Here is an 18,259-nt window from a genome sequence, read left to right on the forward strand (position 1 = left end):
CCAAAAGAGATTGTGAGTGGCAACACCCCTCAATGTTGCTTCAGCGACTCAAGAATATTTGCAAAAGAATGGGACTTTGTTCACAGTACATCGAGTCCAGCATGTATCACCGCTTCTGATATAATATCAGGGCAAATGTAAGCTTTTGCTGTTGGTAAACAAAGCCCCTAAACATCTTAGGCCCAGGTTATCTGAAAGGCTGCCTTCTCCTATATAGACTCACTAGGACACCAAGATGATCAGATGAAGCCTTTCTGGTGGGTCAGGCACTCTGGAGGTTTGCAGAGCATTGCAACACCCACTTTGGTGGAATAGCCTCCCTGCTGACATCCGGTTCATTTCCGGACCCAATTTAAAGTGCTGGCAATTACCTTTAAAGCCTCAAACAGTTTGTGGCCATGATTCTTAAATGGCAGCCTGCACCCTTATCAACCTGCCCCTGCCGAAAGATCCACTTCAGAGCTCCTGCTTAGGCTTCTTCCTTCACAGACCATCAGGTTAGAAGGAACACAGAGCAGGTCCTTCTTGACGGTGGCTCCACCACTATGGAACTTTTGACACTGTTAAGTAGGCCTTAAAGACTTAGCTTTTACCTCTTGTGTTTTGTGATCCATGTGTGGCTGTATTTTGGCTTTTAGTAGCAGTCATGTTGAGCTGGGTACTGTTTTGAAATGTTTGTTCTTGCGATTGCATTATGCTTCATTTGTTGGTATATATTGTGGCAACCCCCCCTTTTTGTTTGACTAGAGGTCTATCTACAGTATTTAAAATGAAAATGATGGTAGTAAAACAACAACAACAAAGCAACCAAAACCCTTTGCAGATTTCCCCACCTAGGCTGAAAGAAGGGGAAAGACAAGCCAGGATCTGTGATGCAGCAGCAAAATAAAAAAGGCTATTCTAGGCTGCATCAACAAAAGTATAGTGTCCAGATCAAGGGAAGTAATAGTACCACTCTATTCTGCTTTGCTCTGACCGCATCTGGAATACTGTATCCAATTCTGGGCTCCACAATTTAAGAAGGATGTTGACAGGCTAGAACATGAGCAGTGGAGGGCAACCAAGATGATCAAAGGTCTGGAAACTAAGCCTTACGAGGAGCGCTTGAAGGAGCTGGGTATGTTTAGCCTGGAAAAGAGGAGACTGAGAGGAGATATGATAGCCATCTTCAAATATCTTAAGGGCTGTCACATGGAAGAGGGAACATGCTTGTTTTCTCCTGCTCTGTAGGCTAGGATCCAAGCCAATGGCTTCAAGTTACAAGAAAGGAGATTCTGACTAAACATCAGGAAGAACTTCCTGACAGGAAGAGCTGTTCGATAGTGGAACAGTCTCCCTCCGGAGGTTGTGGACTCTCCTTCCTTGGAGGTTTTTAAGCAGAGGTTGGGCGGCCATCTGTCATGGATGCTTTAGCTGAGATTCCCGCACTGCAGGGAGTTGAACTAGATGACCCTTGGGTTCCTTCCAACTCTAAGATTCTATGCTTGGCTTGCCCCAAGGGTGCCTTTTACCTGGGGATAAATCCTTTAACAAACCAGACTAAATTTCTGCTGAGCCTCATTCAAGCTGATGACGCCTCATTTGGTGCTTGCACCTGGCTGTGTCTGTATTGAAGGGATGGCTTGCAGAGCTTTAAAGGAAGGCTGTCTATGGAAGGCATGCACCCTTGTGTAAACAGAGATCTCACTGGCTGGAGTTGGTCCCAGGGCCAGTGTCCATCAGTGTTCCACCTAGCTCCCTGGGGGAAATGCTAGCCAGACCAGCTATGGAGGCTTGCTTCAAATTTGTTGCCGTTTGTTCAATTCGCAGCAGAGCTGGGTGTGTTGAATTGCGCATGTCACATATCCAAGCCAACATCCTTGGAAACCCATTAGACTTCCCAAGAAAGGCCTGATCCATTCTTCAAACAACCAATATGCAAATACGAGTGTTTGGGTGAGAGAGATATTTATAAACCCCAATAGAAAGTTAAGGGAGAGAGAGACAGGGTGGTGGTGATAGAAGGCAACATCCTTCCAGGGAAAGAGGAAATGCTGAGACATTGCTGGAGGTGGGACTGGGTTGCTCAAAGTGCTTTCAAAACCTGGATGTTGAACGCCTTGCAACTGAAGCTCCTGCAGCCAATCAGAGGCCATGCCTTGGTTTTTTAACGTTTTCGGAAGTCGAACGGACTTCCAGAACAGATTCTGTTCTCTTGAAGGCACGACTGTATAAAATTTTGAAAAGCAAATTATAAGCCCCCCCCCCCCCGTTTTAAAGTCCTGTAATTGCACAGGGACGAGCCAGTTGAGTTATCTTAAGAACATCAGAAGAGTCTGGCTACTGATCAGGCCAAAGGGCGGCCATCTAGTCCTGCATCCTACTCTCACAACAGCCAATAAGAAGCCACAAGGAGGACATGAGTGCAACAGCAACTGGTATTCAGGGCCATGCTGCCTCTGACACTGGAGGTCCTTGCATAGCTTTTAGTGATGGAGCCATAGCTCAATGGTGAAACCCTGTTGGATCAAACCAAAGGTCCAACATCCCGTTCTCACAATGGCCAACCAGATGTCCCAATGGGAAGCCTGCAAGCGAGTGCCGCAGCAGTGCTCTTTCCTTGCTTGTGCTTCCCGGTCACTGGTATTCAGACATACTGCCTCCAATACTATTATTGACTCACAGGCACTGCCCAATATGTGGCTGTGAGAGTTGACCAAAAGCAGAATATATCACTGATGGTGCTTGGGAGGTGTAGAGAGGAACTTATTTCACCAGCAGCCTCCAAATGCAGCTCTTGTGTTGCATGATCAAGAAATCAGCTGGGCCTCTTTGCAACTCAGGCATGTTGTACACCCCCCTGCAAGATGCTGCAGTATTGGTGGTCTCTTATTTTTAAGGATACTTCAGAGAGTTGCCATGTGCTCCACTCTCTGCTGCCCATCCCTCCTGCTGGCTTCCGGTGTGCTCTGCTGCCCAGCAATCCACCTGGTGCCTCATGACAGGCCGGGTTGCCTTTGCAACAACACCAAGGCCCAAGATCTGCAAACAACAGTAATTGAAAGGGACTTTATTATAGCCTTTATCTTGCTGGTATTGACACATTGGAAAAGGAAGGCAGGTGTGTATTTTTAGAAGTGCTGTTTGTGTGTTTGGTGGGGCTGGGATGTAAGTGTGGGTGTGTGTGGACTGAGAAAGTGGGTTCAGTCTTCCGAACTAAGGAAAGGGTGCTTTCCCTGTAACGGTTGCTGAATCAGAAAAGGGCTGGGCATTGGCAGAGGCAGCTGCACCACTTAACTAAATCGGGAGGGTTGTGCTAGGCTCCATGCCTCAAATCTTGGAGGACCACTGCTAGTCAGGGTTGACAATACTGCATGAGCCAAGGGCCTGGAAGTATAAGGCAGGGTCTGTGTTCCTATGTAATGGGGGGGGGGAAGGGGACAGGACCTCTGGCTCACAGGCCACCTTGGGCTGCCACAGTCTAATTTGACCCATGAGGGCCCTTATGTAAAACCACAACTAGCTGTCCATCAACTGACACCCCCTCAATGGGCAGTGTGGTGGGGTTCAGTTCTGCATTGGCTGCACCCACCACCAGTTCCCCACAGGAAACTGGTTCGTGCAATCAAAGCAGCTGATGAGAGGGTGGTTAAATCCTGCTCAAACCCCGGAAGAGGGCAAGGTTGAAGTCTCCACTCATCAGCAGAGAATTCAGTCCTGCTGGGTGAAGCTAAGGCAAGCCTGCAGGATCAGGCCAGTGGCCCATCTAGTCCTGCATCCTGTTGTCATAGGGGCCAACCAGATACCCGTCAGAAGCTCGCAAACTGGACGTGAGTGCAAGTTCACTCTGCCAACCTTGGTCTGCCCAGTGGGTTAAACTTGATGTCACTGGGATATCAGACGATTGACAGGCAGGCGTTCCCATCCACATTTCAAAGTTGGCCCGCAGGATTGGGGAAGATAAGATCTGGTCCACTGGGCCAAAAAGGTTCCCCAGCCCTGCTGTGTATGGAAAGCTTAGTGAGGTGGTCAAGATAGAGGTTTCTATCTCCAGCACCCCTAAGAATCACCCCTGTGACTCTTGCCAGAGAGGAAGAACCAGGACAAAGGAGAAAAGAGTTGTAGCCCAGGGACTGGGCACCTGCAATGAACACAGAGGATGTCCAGTTCAGTCCCCAGCAGTGCCAAGTGGGGCTGGGCAAGGCTGCAGCTAGAAACCCTAAAGAACTGCTGCTGCCAGTCAGTGAAGACCTTTTCCATCCTAAGGGCCACATTCCTGCTTGAGCAGCCCCCTGAGGGCCATGATGCGTGTGGGTCGACCGCAGTGGCTGCTCTCTGTGTGTACATCTTTGTTTTCAGGCCTTTTGCTGCTGAGCAGTAAGCTCTTTTTGGTTCAGGAGCAGTAAATAGATACCTGCCACGCACGGTCTGTGAGAGGGAAGGCGTCCTTATGCAGAACAGACTGCAGATCACAAATGATTAAGGTTTGAGTGGTTTTGTAGCGCAGCTGTAAGTGACAAGAAGCGGCGGCCTTGCCAGTTTCTTTTCTGGCTCTGCCCCATAGTAGATTATTCCCAGGTACCAGTTTGGCTTTATTCATAGAACCAAAGGGTTGTAGAGCTGGGAGAGACCCAAAGGATCACCCAGTCCAACCCCCTGCAAAGCAGAAATCACAAATGTTTTACGAATTCCATTTTAAGTAGAGCTGACATTCTCCAGGAGTGGCCAGCATCCCTGCACACCCCCTAGGGCAGAGACTGGTTCAGTTCCAGCCCTGCCCAGTCTCTCCGCAAGGAATGTGCCCAGCTCAGCACAAGTTGCCTTTGCCTTTGCCACAACCGTTTGTTCTGGTTTCTTCACCTTGATAGCCACTTTCTAGGATGACGGCCATTATCAGCCCTGATATGGGAAGCGTGCAGGACCTCTGCTTCTGACGGCGACAAAGATGACCTCAGTACTTCCGATAGAACACACCATAGCCAGCCCTCGATTGCGGTCTTGATTGGTTTCTTCACTTTTTTGGGGGGGGGATGGGGTGTACTGTAGTCTGGCTGTGGGAGTGGGGAATCTAAAGCCTCTACCTCCAGCAAGGTAGCTTAACTTCTCCCTAAGACAGAAAACCTTGTCAAGTGATCATTTCAGACCCCACAGCATGGGAAAAGCAGTGCTCCCTCCCCTGGCAGCCTGCTGGTTGGGAAGGAAAAGAGTTCATCACTCCCTTCAGACTCTGATTATGCCCGCCACTGCATGTGGGTGGCATGGGAGAGAACAACAGATTTACCCTCAAGGGAATAGAGCCTTTTGACAATATACCTTTAAAGCATATTCCTGTATGGCAGGGGGTTGGACTAGATGACCCGCGGGTCCCTTCCAACTCTACAATTCAACACACATTTAAAGTACATTACTTCTTCCAAAGAATCTAGGCAGATACAGTTTGCTAAGGGTGCTGGAAATGGTAGCTCTGTGAGGCAGAAACTGCAGATACCAAGATTTTACATTGAATAGGCTTTAAATATATAGCATGGATCTGCCTTAAGACCACAGAAGCATCCCACCCCACGTCATTGGAGGTTTTTAAGCAGAGGTTGGATAGCTGTCTATCAGGGATTCCTTAGCTGGGTTCCTGCATTGTAGGGGATTGGACTAGATGACCCTGGGGCTGCCTCACAACTCTGCAATTCTATGATTTCTTTGCTGCCATCCATTTTTGGGTTGCCACTGCTGTCTGCAAGCTCCACCTGCCATTGCAGCCTCTTGTGGAACTAAATTCCTTGGGCACCAGCATGGGGTTCTTGGGGACAGGTAAGGGAGAGGGGGAGAGAGCATGCAGAACGAGTCAGGTGGCTACAGCTGAGGGCCTTCTTCCAGGACCCATCCTTAGTGACTGCTCACTGAAGGGCATCAGCTCTTCCATTACTGCAGGGAAAGGCTGGATCATAGAATTATAGAGCTGGAAGGGACCCCAGGGGTCATCTAGCCCAACCACCTGCAAATCAGGATTCACATTTTACACTTTTCATTTTAATTGGGAGCTGAGCTTCTCCAATGTTCCTCCAGCCACCCTTAGGCAGTTCAGTTCCAGCCTGGTCCAGTCTTTCTGCAAAGAGTGTGCCCAGCTCGGCACAAGTCGCATTTGCACATTTCACAACTGTTTATTCTGGTTTCTTCACCCTGATAGCCACCTTCAAGGATAGCAGCCCTTATCGGCCCTGATATAGCAAGCATGCAGCAAGAGGTCTGCTTCTGGTGGTGACAAAGGTGCTCTCAGCCCTTCTGATGGGACACGCCAGGGCCAGCCCTCCAATCCGGCCGTTTATCACTTGCACGGTCCAGGAAATGTTCAGTTGAGAACACAGAGAGATTAAGAGGGGAACACACAGAGATATTCGTGAGCTGTTGAAAGATTGCATTGAGCAACTGGGAGAGCCTTTGGGCACACTGATGGCAGCTTTAGGCTTTTAAGAGAACTCTTCGGTTAACTGGGCAGCTGGAAAGGAGCCCTTGACATTGCTCGAGTTTGGGTCACCCAACTGGTCAGTCCCACCCAGCTGGCAAAGAGCCCCTCCAGCCCTGCATTTGCAAAGCTGGTTTTGTGGGACCCGGCTGGATTGGGGGGAGTTAAAGCCCCAAGCAGCTTTGATCCTGGCCACCTTAAGGATGGTCTTTTTCCAATGGCGGGCCTTGCAGCGGTCCAACAGCAGAGGTCATTAAATAAGGCAGAACATAAGAGGAGTTTGCTGCATTGCAGGATATTTGGTAGAGCCCCATGATAAGTTTGCTGGGCCTTGGGTCTGTACCGTTTCAGGCACTGGGTCCAAACTGGACTCTTTTCAGGAAGCACAGGCTCAAACCAGTTCACCGCCATGTGCAGCTGTTTGACATGGGAGGGAGGACCTGGCACAAAGAACCCGGGGGGCGCTCATCCTTTCCCTCCTTAGCTGGCATCAAGGAGAGCAGCAGCAGGCAGCAGCACTGGAGGCAGAAGCCCTCCTGCCTACACTGAGATTTGTATCCCAAGGCCACCCTCTGAAAACACAGCCCTGGTGGATGGAAACTGCCTCCACGTGGCCTTTGGTGCCATGCCAACAGCTCTGGAGGTCAGGCTGACACAGGCATCTCTTGTTGCAAAAGCTCTTTGAAAGGCCATTTTAAACACAAAGTAAGAGGAAACAGAGTCCCCTGGTGGACTCTCCTTCGCTAGAGGGATTTGGATTAGATGACCTCTGAGGTCCCTCCCAAATTCTAGAATTCTATGTGTGGAATCACTTACAGGTAGCTGGGCTGGGCTAGTCTGGGTGGCTGGTTGAGCAGCCCCATTTATTCAGCAGTTGGAGATTTCACCAAGGAGAGGTGCAGCTAGCACCCCCGCCCTTTGCCAAAGCAGTGGGTGGTGACGCCAGCGGGACACTCCCCCCCCCGCTCTGTTTCCAGAAGATTTGTTGGAGGAAAATTACCACTTCAAAGCACTTGACCTACTTGAGAGGATTTTAATTTGTGGACAGCAAAGTATAAACAAGGCGGACAGTGACGCGATGGTTAACAGCAGCTCCTCCAGGCGTCTGTGTTTGGAGAGGCCATGGCTAGTTAATGGGTGGCAAAGTTGTATGTGCCATAGAACAGATGAAAAGAAGCAGCACACCCACCCGCCTGGCTCCCATTCTGCTGGCCCTGTCTCCAACATTCAGGGAACCAGGGATGTGCACAGCCACCAAACCAACGGACTGGGGGTTTGATCTGGAAAGAAGCAAAGGATCAGCAGAGTGTATCTGTCAGGGGTGGGAGTCATTTGCATCCCCAGATGGAAACTGGTTCCTTCACAACCTTCTCTTGCAGATGACCCAGCCATGGGGAAGCTGTGGCCTGCCAGATGATGCTGGACTCCCATCAGCCAGCATGACTAATGGTCAGGCAAGGTGGGAGTTGGGAGTCTAGGAGCTTCTAAAGGACCACGGGACCCCTGTCCCTGTTCTATGCCCTTCCAGACGTACTACCCCCAATCATAAGCCTGTGCAGGGACCCCCACCCCTGTGCAAAATCCACAAGGCCACCCACCTCCTGCCTGCACTCAGGCCCTATGCTCTGAAACAACCTCTACAAAGCCACCCCCTGCAGGAAGAAATGGGTCAAAGCAGCTGCTTGCTGAGGGCATGTGTTCAAAGAGTGGATTGCTGCTGCTAAGTGCCAGGTCACCTCCTCAGTGCCACCCTTTTCTCTGAGTCACATATCTCTCGCTGCCTGAAAAATATGCGGCTGATAAAGGGAAGGGGTAATCTGGACAGACTGTCTGATCTGGGTCACAGCGCATGCCCCCCCGCATGCCCCCTTCACAACAGTCGTATGAAGTGGAGATGGAGGCTTGCTGGGAAGCACTCAAGGGCCAAATAGATGACCACTTTCTTATCTTGTCCAGGCAGGGAGCAGAACCTTTCCCACTGGAAGGCGGCAGGCAGGCAGGGAGGCTACATACACACCTGCCTGGAGGAGAGGGTCTGAGTGGCCTCTGGTGACATTGGCCTCTAATTAGGAATGTGTTGGGTGGGGGAGATGACAGCAGAAGCACACAGACCCCCCCTCACTTGTAGGCTGGCCAGCCGTCCTCCCGCTCAGGAGGTTTGTCTCTGCCCATTTCACATTCCAATGCACCCTGGATCTAGGGATAAATAACATGCGAGTCTCTCACAAGCGAAGGAGTAGACAGTGGGGTTAGTCCAGGCTGGTCAGTGGCAGGGCTATGGTGGTCAGCACAAAAAGGCCTCCCATATGGGACAGAACAGTCCAGATCGTGGACAAGGGTGTGAGGCAGAGGAATGAAGGGGATGCCCAAGAAGGGAAGATGGTGTTACTCAAGGCAGCTTCTTGCAGAGTCTGCCAGTCAGGCTTGGAGCCAGCTGCTTGCAGGACTCTCACAAGCCACACCAGTCACACCGAAGCTCCTTCCCACTCTTCCTCCTGCAGAGGGCCACGGGAGGGCCAGGTGGAGATGGCTAGACCTGGGTGAGAGGCAGGAACTTCTGGTAGTAGCTCTTGGTGACGTCAATCATCAGCTCCTGTGTGCACTCGGGAAGTTCTCCGGAGAAGAGCCCTGGGGGTGAAGTGGAGTGTGAGCAGCCAGCTTGGCATTAAGGAACATCCTTTGCTGTGTGGCCACTGTCCCAATTTGAGTAAGGCACACACAACTTTATAGGGCAGGCCTCCCCCACCCCCTTCCCCACCCCCATTTACCTGGGCAGCCTGCAAAGATAGTAAAAGGTGGGACCACCGTTTCCGGAGGCAAGACTGTGTTGTCAAGGATCTTGCAGCAGTCTTTGAGGACGCACCGGCGACCCTAAAAAGGATGTGCCACAAGTCAGTTTGGAAATAGAACAGGCCCCAGGTTCCCACCCTTCCACCTGCCACTCATGACCTGGATTTCCAGGCTTAAAGGGCCAGCAAGCAGCCCAATGCTCAACTGCATCCAAGTGGGTGGTTTTGTTCTTAACTGGCAATCTCACCAACTGCAGCACTACAGGACTTTCCTTCTGAGTACTGCAGACGCTCCTTCATTGGAGGTTTTTAAACAGAGCTTGGAATGGCTATCTGTCAAGGATTCTTTAGCTGTGATTCCTGTGCTGAAGGGGGTTGGACTAGGTGGCCCAGAGGACTCCCTTGCAACTCTACAATTCTGTGTGTGGTTTGCAGCGCTAATTTTGGGTAGGGAATCAAACTGCTGCTCCCCCCCCCCTTCTGTGTTTCTGTAGCAAGAGCAATGTGCAGGGAGCTTGGATCAGGGGAGCGTGCACAGCCAGCATGCCTGAAGAACGAGAGATAAATATCTGGCTTTATCAGACGTTTTAACAAAGGAGCACCTGGCCAGCTGCAGGGTGGAGAACTTTTGGTCCTCCAGCTGTTGTTGAACTAACACTCACATCATTTCAGGCCATTGGCCATACTTGCTAGGGCTGATAGGAGTGGTAGTTCAACAACATCTGGGGGGGCCAAAGCCTTTCCACACATGGCACAGAGAGCCAACAGCCAACAGGAACAGCTGGGAGGAAGGCAGAGGGGGGCTTAGTGTGGCCTGCAGACCACCCAGCAAAGAATAAAAAGATATGAAAAAGCACCAAGAGTGTGTGTGTATAACTGCATTGTTAAACTACGGGACTTAGTCCGACAGGAGGCAATGATGGTCCCCAACTTGGATGGTTTTAAAAAAGGATTTGACAAATTCATGGAAGAGAGGGTTATTGATGGCTGCTAGCCACTGACTCTGTTCTACTTCCACTGTCAGAGGCAGGATGCCTCTGAATACCAGTTGCTGGAAAGCACCGGGAGAGTGCTCTTGTGCTTGGATCCTGCTTGTGGGCTTTCCATTGGGGCATTTGGTTAGTCCATGTGAAAAGATAGGCCCCCTTTGGCCTGATTCAGCAGGCCTGTCCTATGTTTTTCTGTACCACACTCTAGTTCAAGGGTGGGGAAACCATCAGTTCCAGCCAATGCAGCAGATGGTCAAGGCTAATGGGAACTACAGTATAGTCCAACTCCATCTGCAGGGACACAGCTCCCCCCGTTCAGCTGAAGTTCCCAGAGAACCTGCTTGAGCAGGTGAGCAAAACGTAGCGATGAACACCGGATCTTTTACTGTTCTGGCAAATGTGTATTTTCGCTTCAGACGCCTCTGGGCTGCAGTTCCTGGGCATGAGAGGAGCCAAGTTGCTCAGGTTAGGTGCCAAAGGCAGGTTCTGGGACAGGTAAGCGGGAGTCACGTCCCACACACTGCAGTCCCCGGACAGCCAGAAGCTCTGTTCTCTCAGCAAATAAAAACCTAACAATGTTTGCTCAGGTGGGGACGTGGGAGAGATTCAGAGAGCTCTCGAGTTACCTCATTCTGAAGTTTGTTGTTTGGTTTGGCTGCCAGAGAGGGGAATCATTCCCACCAGGAAGACTCCGTTGGGAGATCAGGACGTGCCCTCTCTTTAAAGAGGCACAGACAGTCTGCCCCACTTTTCATGGAGAATGGAAGATTCATGACGGATAAAACTAAGTCCTTCTCCAAATGGCCCATAGTTAAACTTCCTCAAAATGGTGCATAGTTAAACTGTGGAACTCACTCGCACAGGAGGCAGTGATGGCCACCAATTTGGATGTCTTCAAAAGAGGACTGGACAAATTCATGGAGGGGCGGCCTATCAATGGCTACTAGCCAGGATGACTATACTCTGCCTCCAAAGTTGGGAGACACAAGAGAGGAGAGGGCTCTTGTGCTCAGGTCCTACTTAAGTGTTTCCTGTAACAGGCATCTGGTTGGCCACTGTGGTAACAGAATGCTGGACTAGATGGGCTTCCTTTGGCCTGATCCAGCAGGCTCTTCTTGTGTCCAGGAAACATGCCCCCTCCTCAGGTATCTCCACACATGCCAAACCACAGCGGTATCTTGTTCAGGTAAGCTATCCTGGCTGTCCTCTTCACATTTCCCAGCAACAGCAAGGCTGACAAACCAGGGGCTCTGAACTGGTGCCAACTCTGGGAACAAAGCGCTTATTCAGGGCAGCCCCCACGAGCAGCTGGCGCTTGAGCTCAGGCCACTTTGACAAAGAGGGTGCAGGCAGGAGAGATCCGATGCAATGACCGTTGACAAAAGAGCAGGGGAGCCAAGTGGCATTTAAAGTGCAAACACTGAGTCACGCAGGACTTTTTTTAATACTAGGGCTGGATGGTGAAAGACAAAGGAGGAGGTTGCAACAATTGGGGCCTAGACTGATACAATCTCCTGGGATCTCTCGACAGGCACTCGGGCAAGTTGTCAACAAGTCCCGTGGGTACAGCTTCACAGCTATATCACTGCAAGATGGCCACCAACTTTGATAACTACTACTACTACTACTACTACTACTATTATTATTATTATTATTATTATTATTATTATTATTATTATTATTATACGGTGGAGTACAGGATCAGGTTTAAGGTGCTGATTTTAACCTTTAAAGCCCCATATGACCTAGGACCCTCGTACCTACGGGACTGCCTCTCCTGGTATGTCCCATGGAGGAACTTACGGTCTTCAAACAAAACCATCTCGGAGGTCCCGGGCCACAGAGAGGTTATGCTGGCCTCAACCAGAGCCAGGGCTTTTCTGGCTGCTGCTCTGATCTGGTGGAATGCTCTGTCACAAGAGACTAGGGCCCTGCGGGACTTGACATATTTCCGCAGGGCCTGCAAGACAGAGCTGTTCCACAAGGCCTTTGGCCAATGCACAGCCTGACCTCCTCCTCTGGCAATTCTTCACAGAACTCTAGCCCAATGGTTGCCATTAACCTGATTTGAACTGATTTTACAATGAAATGATTTTAGAATGTTGTATCATTTTACTGTTGTTAGCCACTCTGAGCCTGGCTTCGGCTGGGGAGGGCAGGATATAAATAATTTATTATTATTATTATTATTATTATTATTATTATTAATACACCGCCCACCTGGCTGGGCTTCCTCAGCTACTCTGGGTCGTTCCCAGAAAAATATAAATAATAATAAAATGTCAGACATTAAAAACTTCCCTGAACAGGGCTGCCTTCAGATGTTTTCTAAAAGTTGTGCAATTCTTTATCTCCTTGACATCTGATGAGAGGGCTTTCCATAGGGAGGGTGCCACTGCCAAGAAGGCCCTTTAAAAGAGGGCTAGACAATATCATGGAGGAGAGGGCTCTCAATGACTACTAGCCATGAGGGCTATGCTGTCCCTCCACACCTGGAAGCAGCAATGTTTCTGAACACCAGTTGGTGGAAACAACAGGAGGGGAGAGCTGCTCTTGCATTCTGCGTGCTGGTTTACCATAGGCAATTGCTCAGCCTTTGTGAGAACAGGATGCTGGATTAGATGGGCCACTGGCCTGATCCAGCAGCAGACTCTTATGTTCTTACACTCAGCCATGGAAATTGTGTGTTATAGGTGTATGGGTGCATCTTATATCGCTAACCACATTACACAGATATGATTCCTTTTTCTCTCAGACAAATTGTGTTTCTCTCACACACTGATGAATCATTGGATTGTACCCCATGTTAGCCTTATTCAGAGCAGACCCATTACCAGTCATGGACATTACAGTACTAACTTAGGTTCATTGATTTCAGTGGGTCTACCCTGAACAGGAGTTAGTTAGATACAGCCCCATGGCAGTTAATTGGGAATGGCTTCATTAAGTTTGTTCAGAAAGGGTTAGGTGCATAGAGAGGTTCTAACTGTCAGGGATGGATGTTTTATGGATGTAGAATCTACTAGAATCTTCCTGAACTTTCTAGCGTGTTCACAACAGAACAAGCTTGCAGCTGCATTTATCTAGTCAAGGTCACTGCCTCAGTGGGAGATACATACCCCTGCCTGCTGGGCAGTTTATCTTCTGTCCTTCATCCTGCTCTTTACTTTTGTTTCCATATATATATTGCGTGATTTTGCTTCTGGATGCGTTTTTGGAGCAAAGATTTTGCCTTACTGGGAATCTAGTAAGTTCCTGTATGAATTTAAGCCTCAGTAAAACTCATATCATATAATCCTGCTTCCTGTGTGTGTGTTTTTCTCTGATCTCTACAAGGAGTGGACTCTGCTGGGGTTTTTTACCCATATCCTGGGGTTGCCCGGGCATAAAGACAGGGGGTGACTGGATTTGGCTATCAGCCCTTTCATTGGTATGCTACTCATCCTGTGCAGTGCAGAACTATGCACACATATTCACTCAATAACTTTTTCATAAGAACATAGGATGCTGCCCTATACTGAATCAGGCCCTAGCTCAGTATTGTCAACACTGACTGGAAGCAATGGTTCTCTATGGTTTCAGGCAGAGATCTCTCTCAGCCCTACTTGGAGACGCTACTGAGGACTGAACCTGGGACCTTCTGCATGCAATGCAGATGCTGTACCAATGAGCTATGGCCCTTCCCCAATGCTCAGTGGTAGAACATCTGCATTGCATACAGAAGTTGGGGTCTGCTTCTCAGTTCCCTCCGTCTGAAGTTGCGCCCACTCCCCACAACACAAAAAGAACTGCACAGACCAAACTCCTGCTGCTGTCCCAAGTGGAGCTCTGCTAGATGAGCAGCAGAAATCTCTTGACAGATCTGCCAAACCACAGCCCTTCCCATCACCATGACCCCACCACCCTCCTGCCATTAGCTGGTGCCCAGCACTGTTGCAGACAAGAGAGGAACACAGCAGCTGGGACTGGAGTTTGGCAGCCACAGCAAGCAACTGACCAGGAGCAGAAGGCTGCACTCCACAAGTTGAAATCTCTGGCATATGAATGGGTCTCAGCTTCCGCCTGCCTCCCCAGCCAAACACGGACATGGCCAGGAAGTTCCATTTGAATGGGTGCATGCGTGGATCTTGAACTGTGGTGTAATCTGTTTAGGCATCCAGGCTTACAAGAACCTCAGGGTGAACTAGAAAGCCCGTGTGGTGTAGTGGTTGGTGTCAGACTAGGACCTGGAAGATACCAGGGTTCAAATCCCCACTCAGCTAAGACGTTCACTGGGTGACCTTGGGCTGGTGACTGCCTAACCTATCTCCCCAGTGTTGTTGTTGTGAGGATAAAACAGGGTAGAAGAGAATGATGTAGTCCACCTTGAGCTCCTTGGAGGAAAGGCGGCATATAAATGCAGTAAATAAGTAAAACTTGATTCTGAGCCAAAAAATTCTGGTTGCCCACAGGCATCTGGTTGGCCACTATGAGAACAAGATGTTTGACTAGATGAGCCCCCTTTGACCTGGTCCAGCAGGCTCTTCTTAGGTTCTTTTGGCCCCTGTGCAACTGCCTGAAATTAAGTGGAACTGTTATGCTGCATAAACTTTGCAGGATGCCCAAGGGGAGACACACTTACAATGACGCAGTTCTTGCCTATGTGGACGTAGGAGCCGATCTGAGCCGCATTGACGACGCAGTCCTCCTCAATGAAAACGTGGTCACCGATGTGCAGAGGGAAAAATGCAACCCTGAAGAAGAAATATACATGTGTGTTGAGGGGGGCAGATTTATAGCCAGCAACACCTACCCCACCAAAAATAAAATAAAATCTAATCACTGAAGCCCCAGAACTATAACAAATTTGGTGAGGATGACTTGCAAAGCTTGATCAAACAACATGCAGCATGCCCAGGAGCTACCAATGCCCAAGTGGGATTGGCAAGGAAGAACACAAAGATTTCCTGGATCCCCCCACTGAATTTCTCACGGTTGGCAACCTCCAACCAAAGCTCTTCCACTCTGCCCGTCCTTAGGTTTTGGCTGCAGCCATGTCAAGAAGCAGATGTAAGGCAGTACACCAGTCCCACAGTGTCTAGGGATGCTGTCTTTTGGCTAGAGGTCTCCTTCCAGTTCCACTGAGACAGCAGTCACCCTCTCAGCAAAGTTTCCACTTCCAAGTATGTGGGATCCTTAATCCCCCCAGGCTCATCATCACCAGGAAAGGTCCCATGCACTCCTTGAACAATTATATTGAGTGAGGAAGTAGATTCAGCTGGCGGGACTGGTAATCTCCCCCACCAACCATGGGTTAAGTTTGACAGCTGGGAGGGGCTGCTTGTCTGTCAATGGCATGGCAACATGACTGAAATCAAACCATGTGGGTGAGCAAACACAGCACTATGCAAGCCCTGATGAGCAGCTGATTGCTGGGGCTTTGCTGGCGCTATCCAACTATAGATATGTAGGCTAAAAAATGGTATACACTCTTCTCTACTCAAATTCATTAATCTAAAAATGGAACAAAACAATGGAGCCAGGCAGCATGGGTCACCTTCACTAACCCCCACACTTTTGAAGTTGGGATGAGCATGTGATGATTTCTCAATCATCTCCTTTGGATAGTTGTCACTTCTGCCAAAGGGTGTTCTAAGGGAGGGTGGGAAGATATCAAAAGGAATTGAGCAGTGGGATTATCAATCTAGACGATTGTATGTTTATTAAGGAACCCAGTTCCTTGAACTCAAAACTCAGCACTACCCTGTTTCAAGGAAGCCCCCCCACCTTGTCCCAAGCAACTCCTACCCCTTGCTGAATTTCTTGAAAGGTGGACGGATGACACTTCGGCTTTTGACCACGCAGTGGCGCCCAACTCTCACATTGGCCAAGTCCCCTCGGATGATGCAGTCATTCATGACAATTGTCTGAATGGGAAAGAAGAGAATTACTGCAGTTTTGGAGCTTTCTCAAAGCAGGACGGCATTCTGATGGGACCCTGAGAAACATGCAAATAAGATGGGATTCATGTAAATGTGAACAACACACTAAATGGTTCGTCTTCCTTGGTTGCTGTAAGAACCACCCCCAGGTACAGCCAGTGTCAAGATTATCTTTTATTTATTTTAGTATTTTTATGCTGCATTAAAGAGTCTCCCTAGATGGTTCACAATTAAAAAAAGCATAGAAACAATTTAAAACATAAATTTAGGAAATGGCTTTGAAAATGATGAGAGCAATAAAACTTGAAAAATGAAGGAAGAAAGGTGTTTCAGTTTGCTGTAGCCTGGTCAATGTAAATAAGCAATCAACACACTTGAAGGGGCCCACCTCAAGAGCCCCCCTGCCTCTTAGTACTCTCCAGGTAATCCTACCGCTGCCCCCCCAGGAAGCAGTACCACTCACTTTGGGCATCACTGGTCTACCTGAACAAGAGGTCTTATTTTCCATCCTTTGAATCTATCAGTAGGCCATGAACTGTTCACTGCACTTACAATCCCTTCCTACCCTGTCCCATAGGCAGCCTCTGGAGTTCAAGGGCCTCTCACCTTGCCATTGAGCACAATGTTCTGGCTTCCACACAGCACAGATTGCCTGCTCACTTTGTTCCCAGATGCCTAAAGAGATAAAGAAAGGCAGAAATGATTAACAAAAACAAAGCTCTTAGAGAAGGGACTTGGGTGAAAGCACCAAAAGGCCATAGTTATCTGTAACCCAATGGCCTCCAGATTAACTACCATAATGTTACATGTGGGGTGCCTGCCTCTAAATATTTCTCAGACTTCAAGGGTGAGTGGGTGTGTTTCATTTGATATAATTAAGTGCTGTTGTGCTATTATTTTATTATTTCACTGTGCATTAAAAAAAATTCTTAGCAGCTTTGCATGAACACAACCCAATAGCATATAAGCTCATAGGAAGCTGCCTTATACCAAGTCAGATCAATTGTCCTACGTCCCTCAGCACTGACTGGCAACAGCTCTCTATTTAGCCACCCCAAGGAAACTGAGAATTGAACCTGGGGTTTTTGCATGTAAGGCAGGGACTGACCAATGAATTACAACAGCCCTCCTCCTGCTCATGGTAACTGGTTATTAATTGGGAACAGCCAATGGAAACACACATTGCCAGTACTGAACCTGCTTCACTAGGTGTTGGTTAGTTTCCAAATAGCCATTTCTATTACCTTTTCAGCAATCATAGAAATAGAAATAGCCATTTCTATTACCTTTTCAGCTTTGGAATACAAAACACCCAGAGGGCACCAGGCTAGGGAAGTCTGCTTCAAAGCCTTTGCCATCTTAGGAGCCAGGTACCTAGAGGGCCACCTTAGTCCATGTACAGTGATCATGGCATAGGACTCTTCACCGCATGCCCCCACCCTCTGGAGCTAAGTGGGGTTGGGGGTTCAGGCACTAGCCAAAGGCCCTTCCAGACCTCACCATCACAACCCGCACTCGGATGCTATTATATTATTTAGACACTTTCCATCCTGCTTTTCAGGCAAAAAAATGGGCGCAGCCTTCCAGAGTGGCTTATATATCCCTTTAAAAAAGGCGGCCCCCGCCCGCAGCCTTAAAATAAAAAAAACAACAAGGCATGCGAGAAGAAAAGGCGGGGAGGGAGGAGGGAACGAACGAGTTGTGGCCTCCGCTCTGCCACCATACGTTTCATGCATTATTTTGAAGTGAGCGCCCTGGCATGGTGGTGCTTCTCCCACTCCCACAGGCCTGGTTCCCCGGTAAAGAGGACTAGCGCCTTGACTCGACACGCACCGTCTCGATGTACTCGGACTTGTTGTAGAGCATTTCGCTCAGCTCCATCGCGAAGCCCCCGCGTCACACCCAGAGCGGCTCCCCGACTCTATTGTCCCCGCGGGGCTACCGTACAAGCGACCCACTTCCGCCCTCCCGCAGGCCGTAGACTTTGCAGCCTATCAGCGCAGACTTTCCCGGAGGCCCCCCCAACACTGCCAGCCAATGACTGAAGACGAAAGTGACGTAAATACGTTTTCTTCCGGTTTCTGTTTGGAAACAAGGCGACTCCTCCCCTCCCTTGCCTTATTC

The 18,259-nt window shown here is 49.2% G+C and overlaps 1 protein-coding gene across 2 annotated transcripts; it reads right to left on the reverse strand.

Moving 5' to 3' along the window:
- Nucleotides 1-7,449: 7,449 nt before the first annotated feature.
- Nucleotides 7,450-18,126, reverse strand: DCTN5 (dynactin subunit 5). 2 transcript variants are annotated; one of them, XR_014151212.1, is made up of 7 exons: nt 17,969-18,126; nt 16,742-16,810; nt 16,002-16,120; nt 14,836-14,947; nt 9,205-9,307; nt 8,884-9,064; nt 7,450-8,847 (listed from the first exon to the last, which is right to left on the reverse strand). XR_014151212.1 is itself a non-coding variant. In XM_081840688.1 (6 exons), the coding sequence occupies exons 1-6, from the start codon at nt 18,014-18,016 to the stop codon at nt 8,967-8,969; spliced, it is 549 nt and encodes a 182-aa protein (XP_081696814.1). In that variant the 5' UTR covers nt 18,017-18,126; the 3' UTR covers nt 7,450-8,966. The 2 variants fall into 2 exon arrangements, 1 of the variants encoding a protein (XP_081696814.1); XM_081840688.1 differs by having other exon boundaries at nt 7,450-9,064.
- Between the last annotated feature and the right edge of the window lie 133 nt (nt 18,127-18,259).

Source organism: Podarcis erhardii, assembly GCF_964252035.2.
Source record: "Podarcis erhardii genome assembly, chromosome: 14".
Taxonomy (NCBI): domain Eukaryota; kingdom Metazoa; phylum Chordata; class Lepidosauria; order Squamata; family Lacertidae; genus Podarcis; species Podarcis erhardii.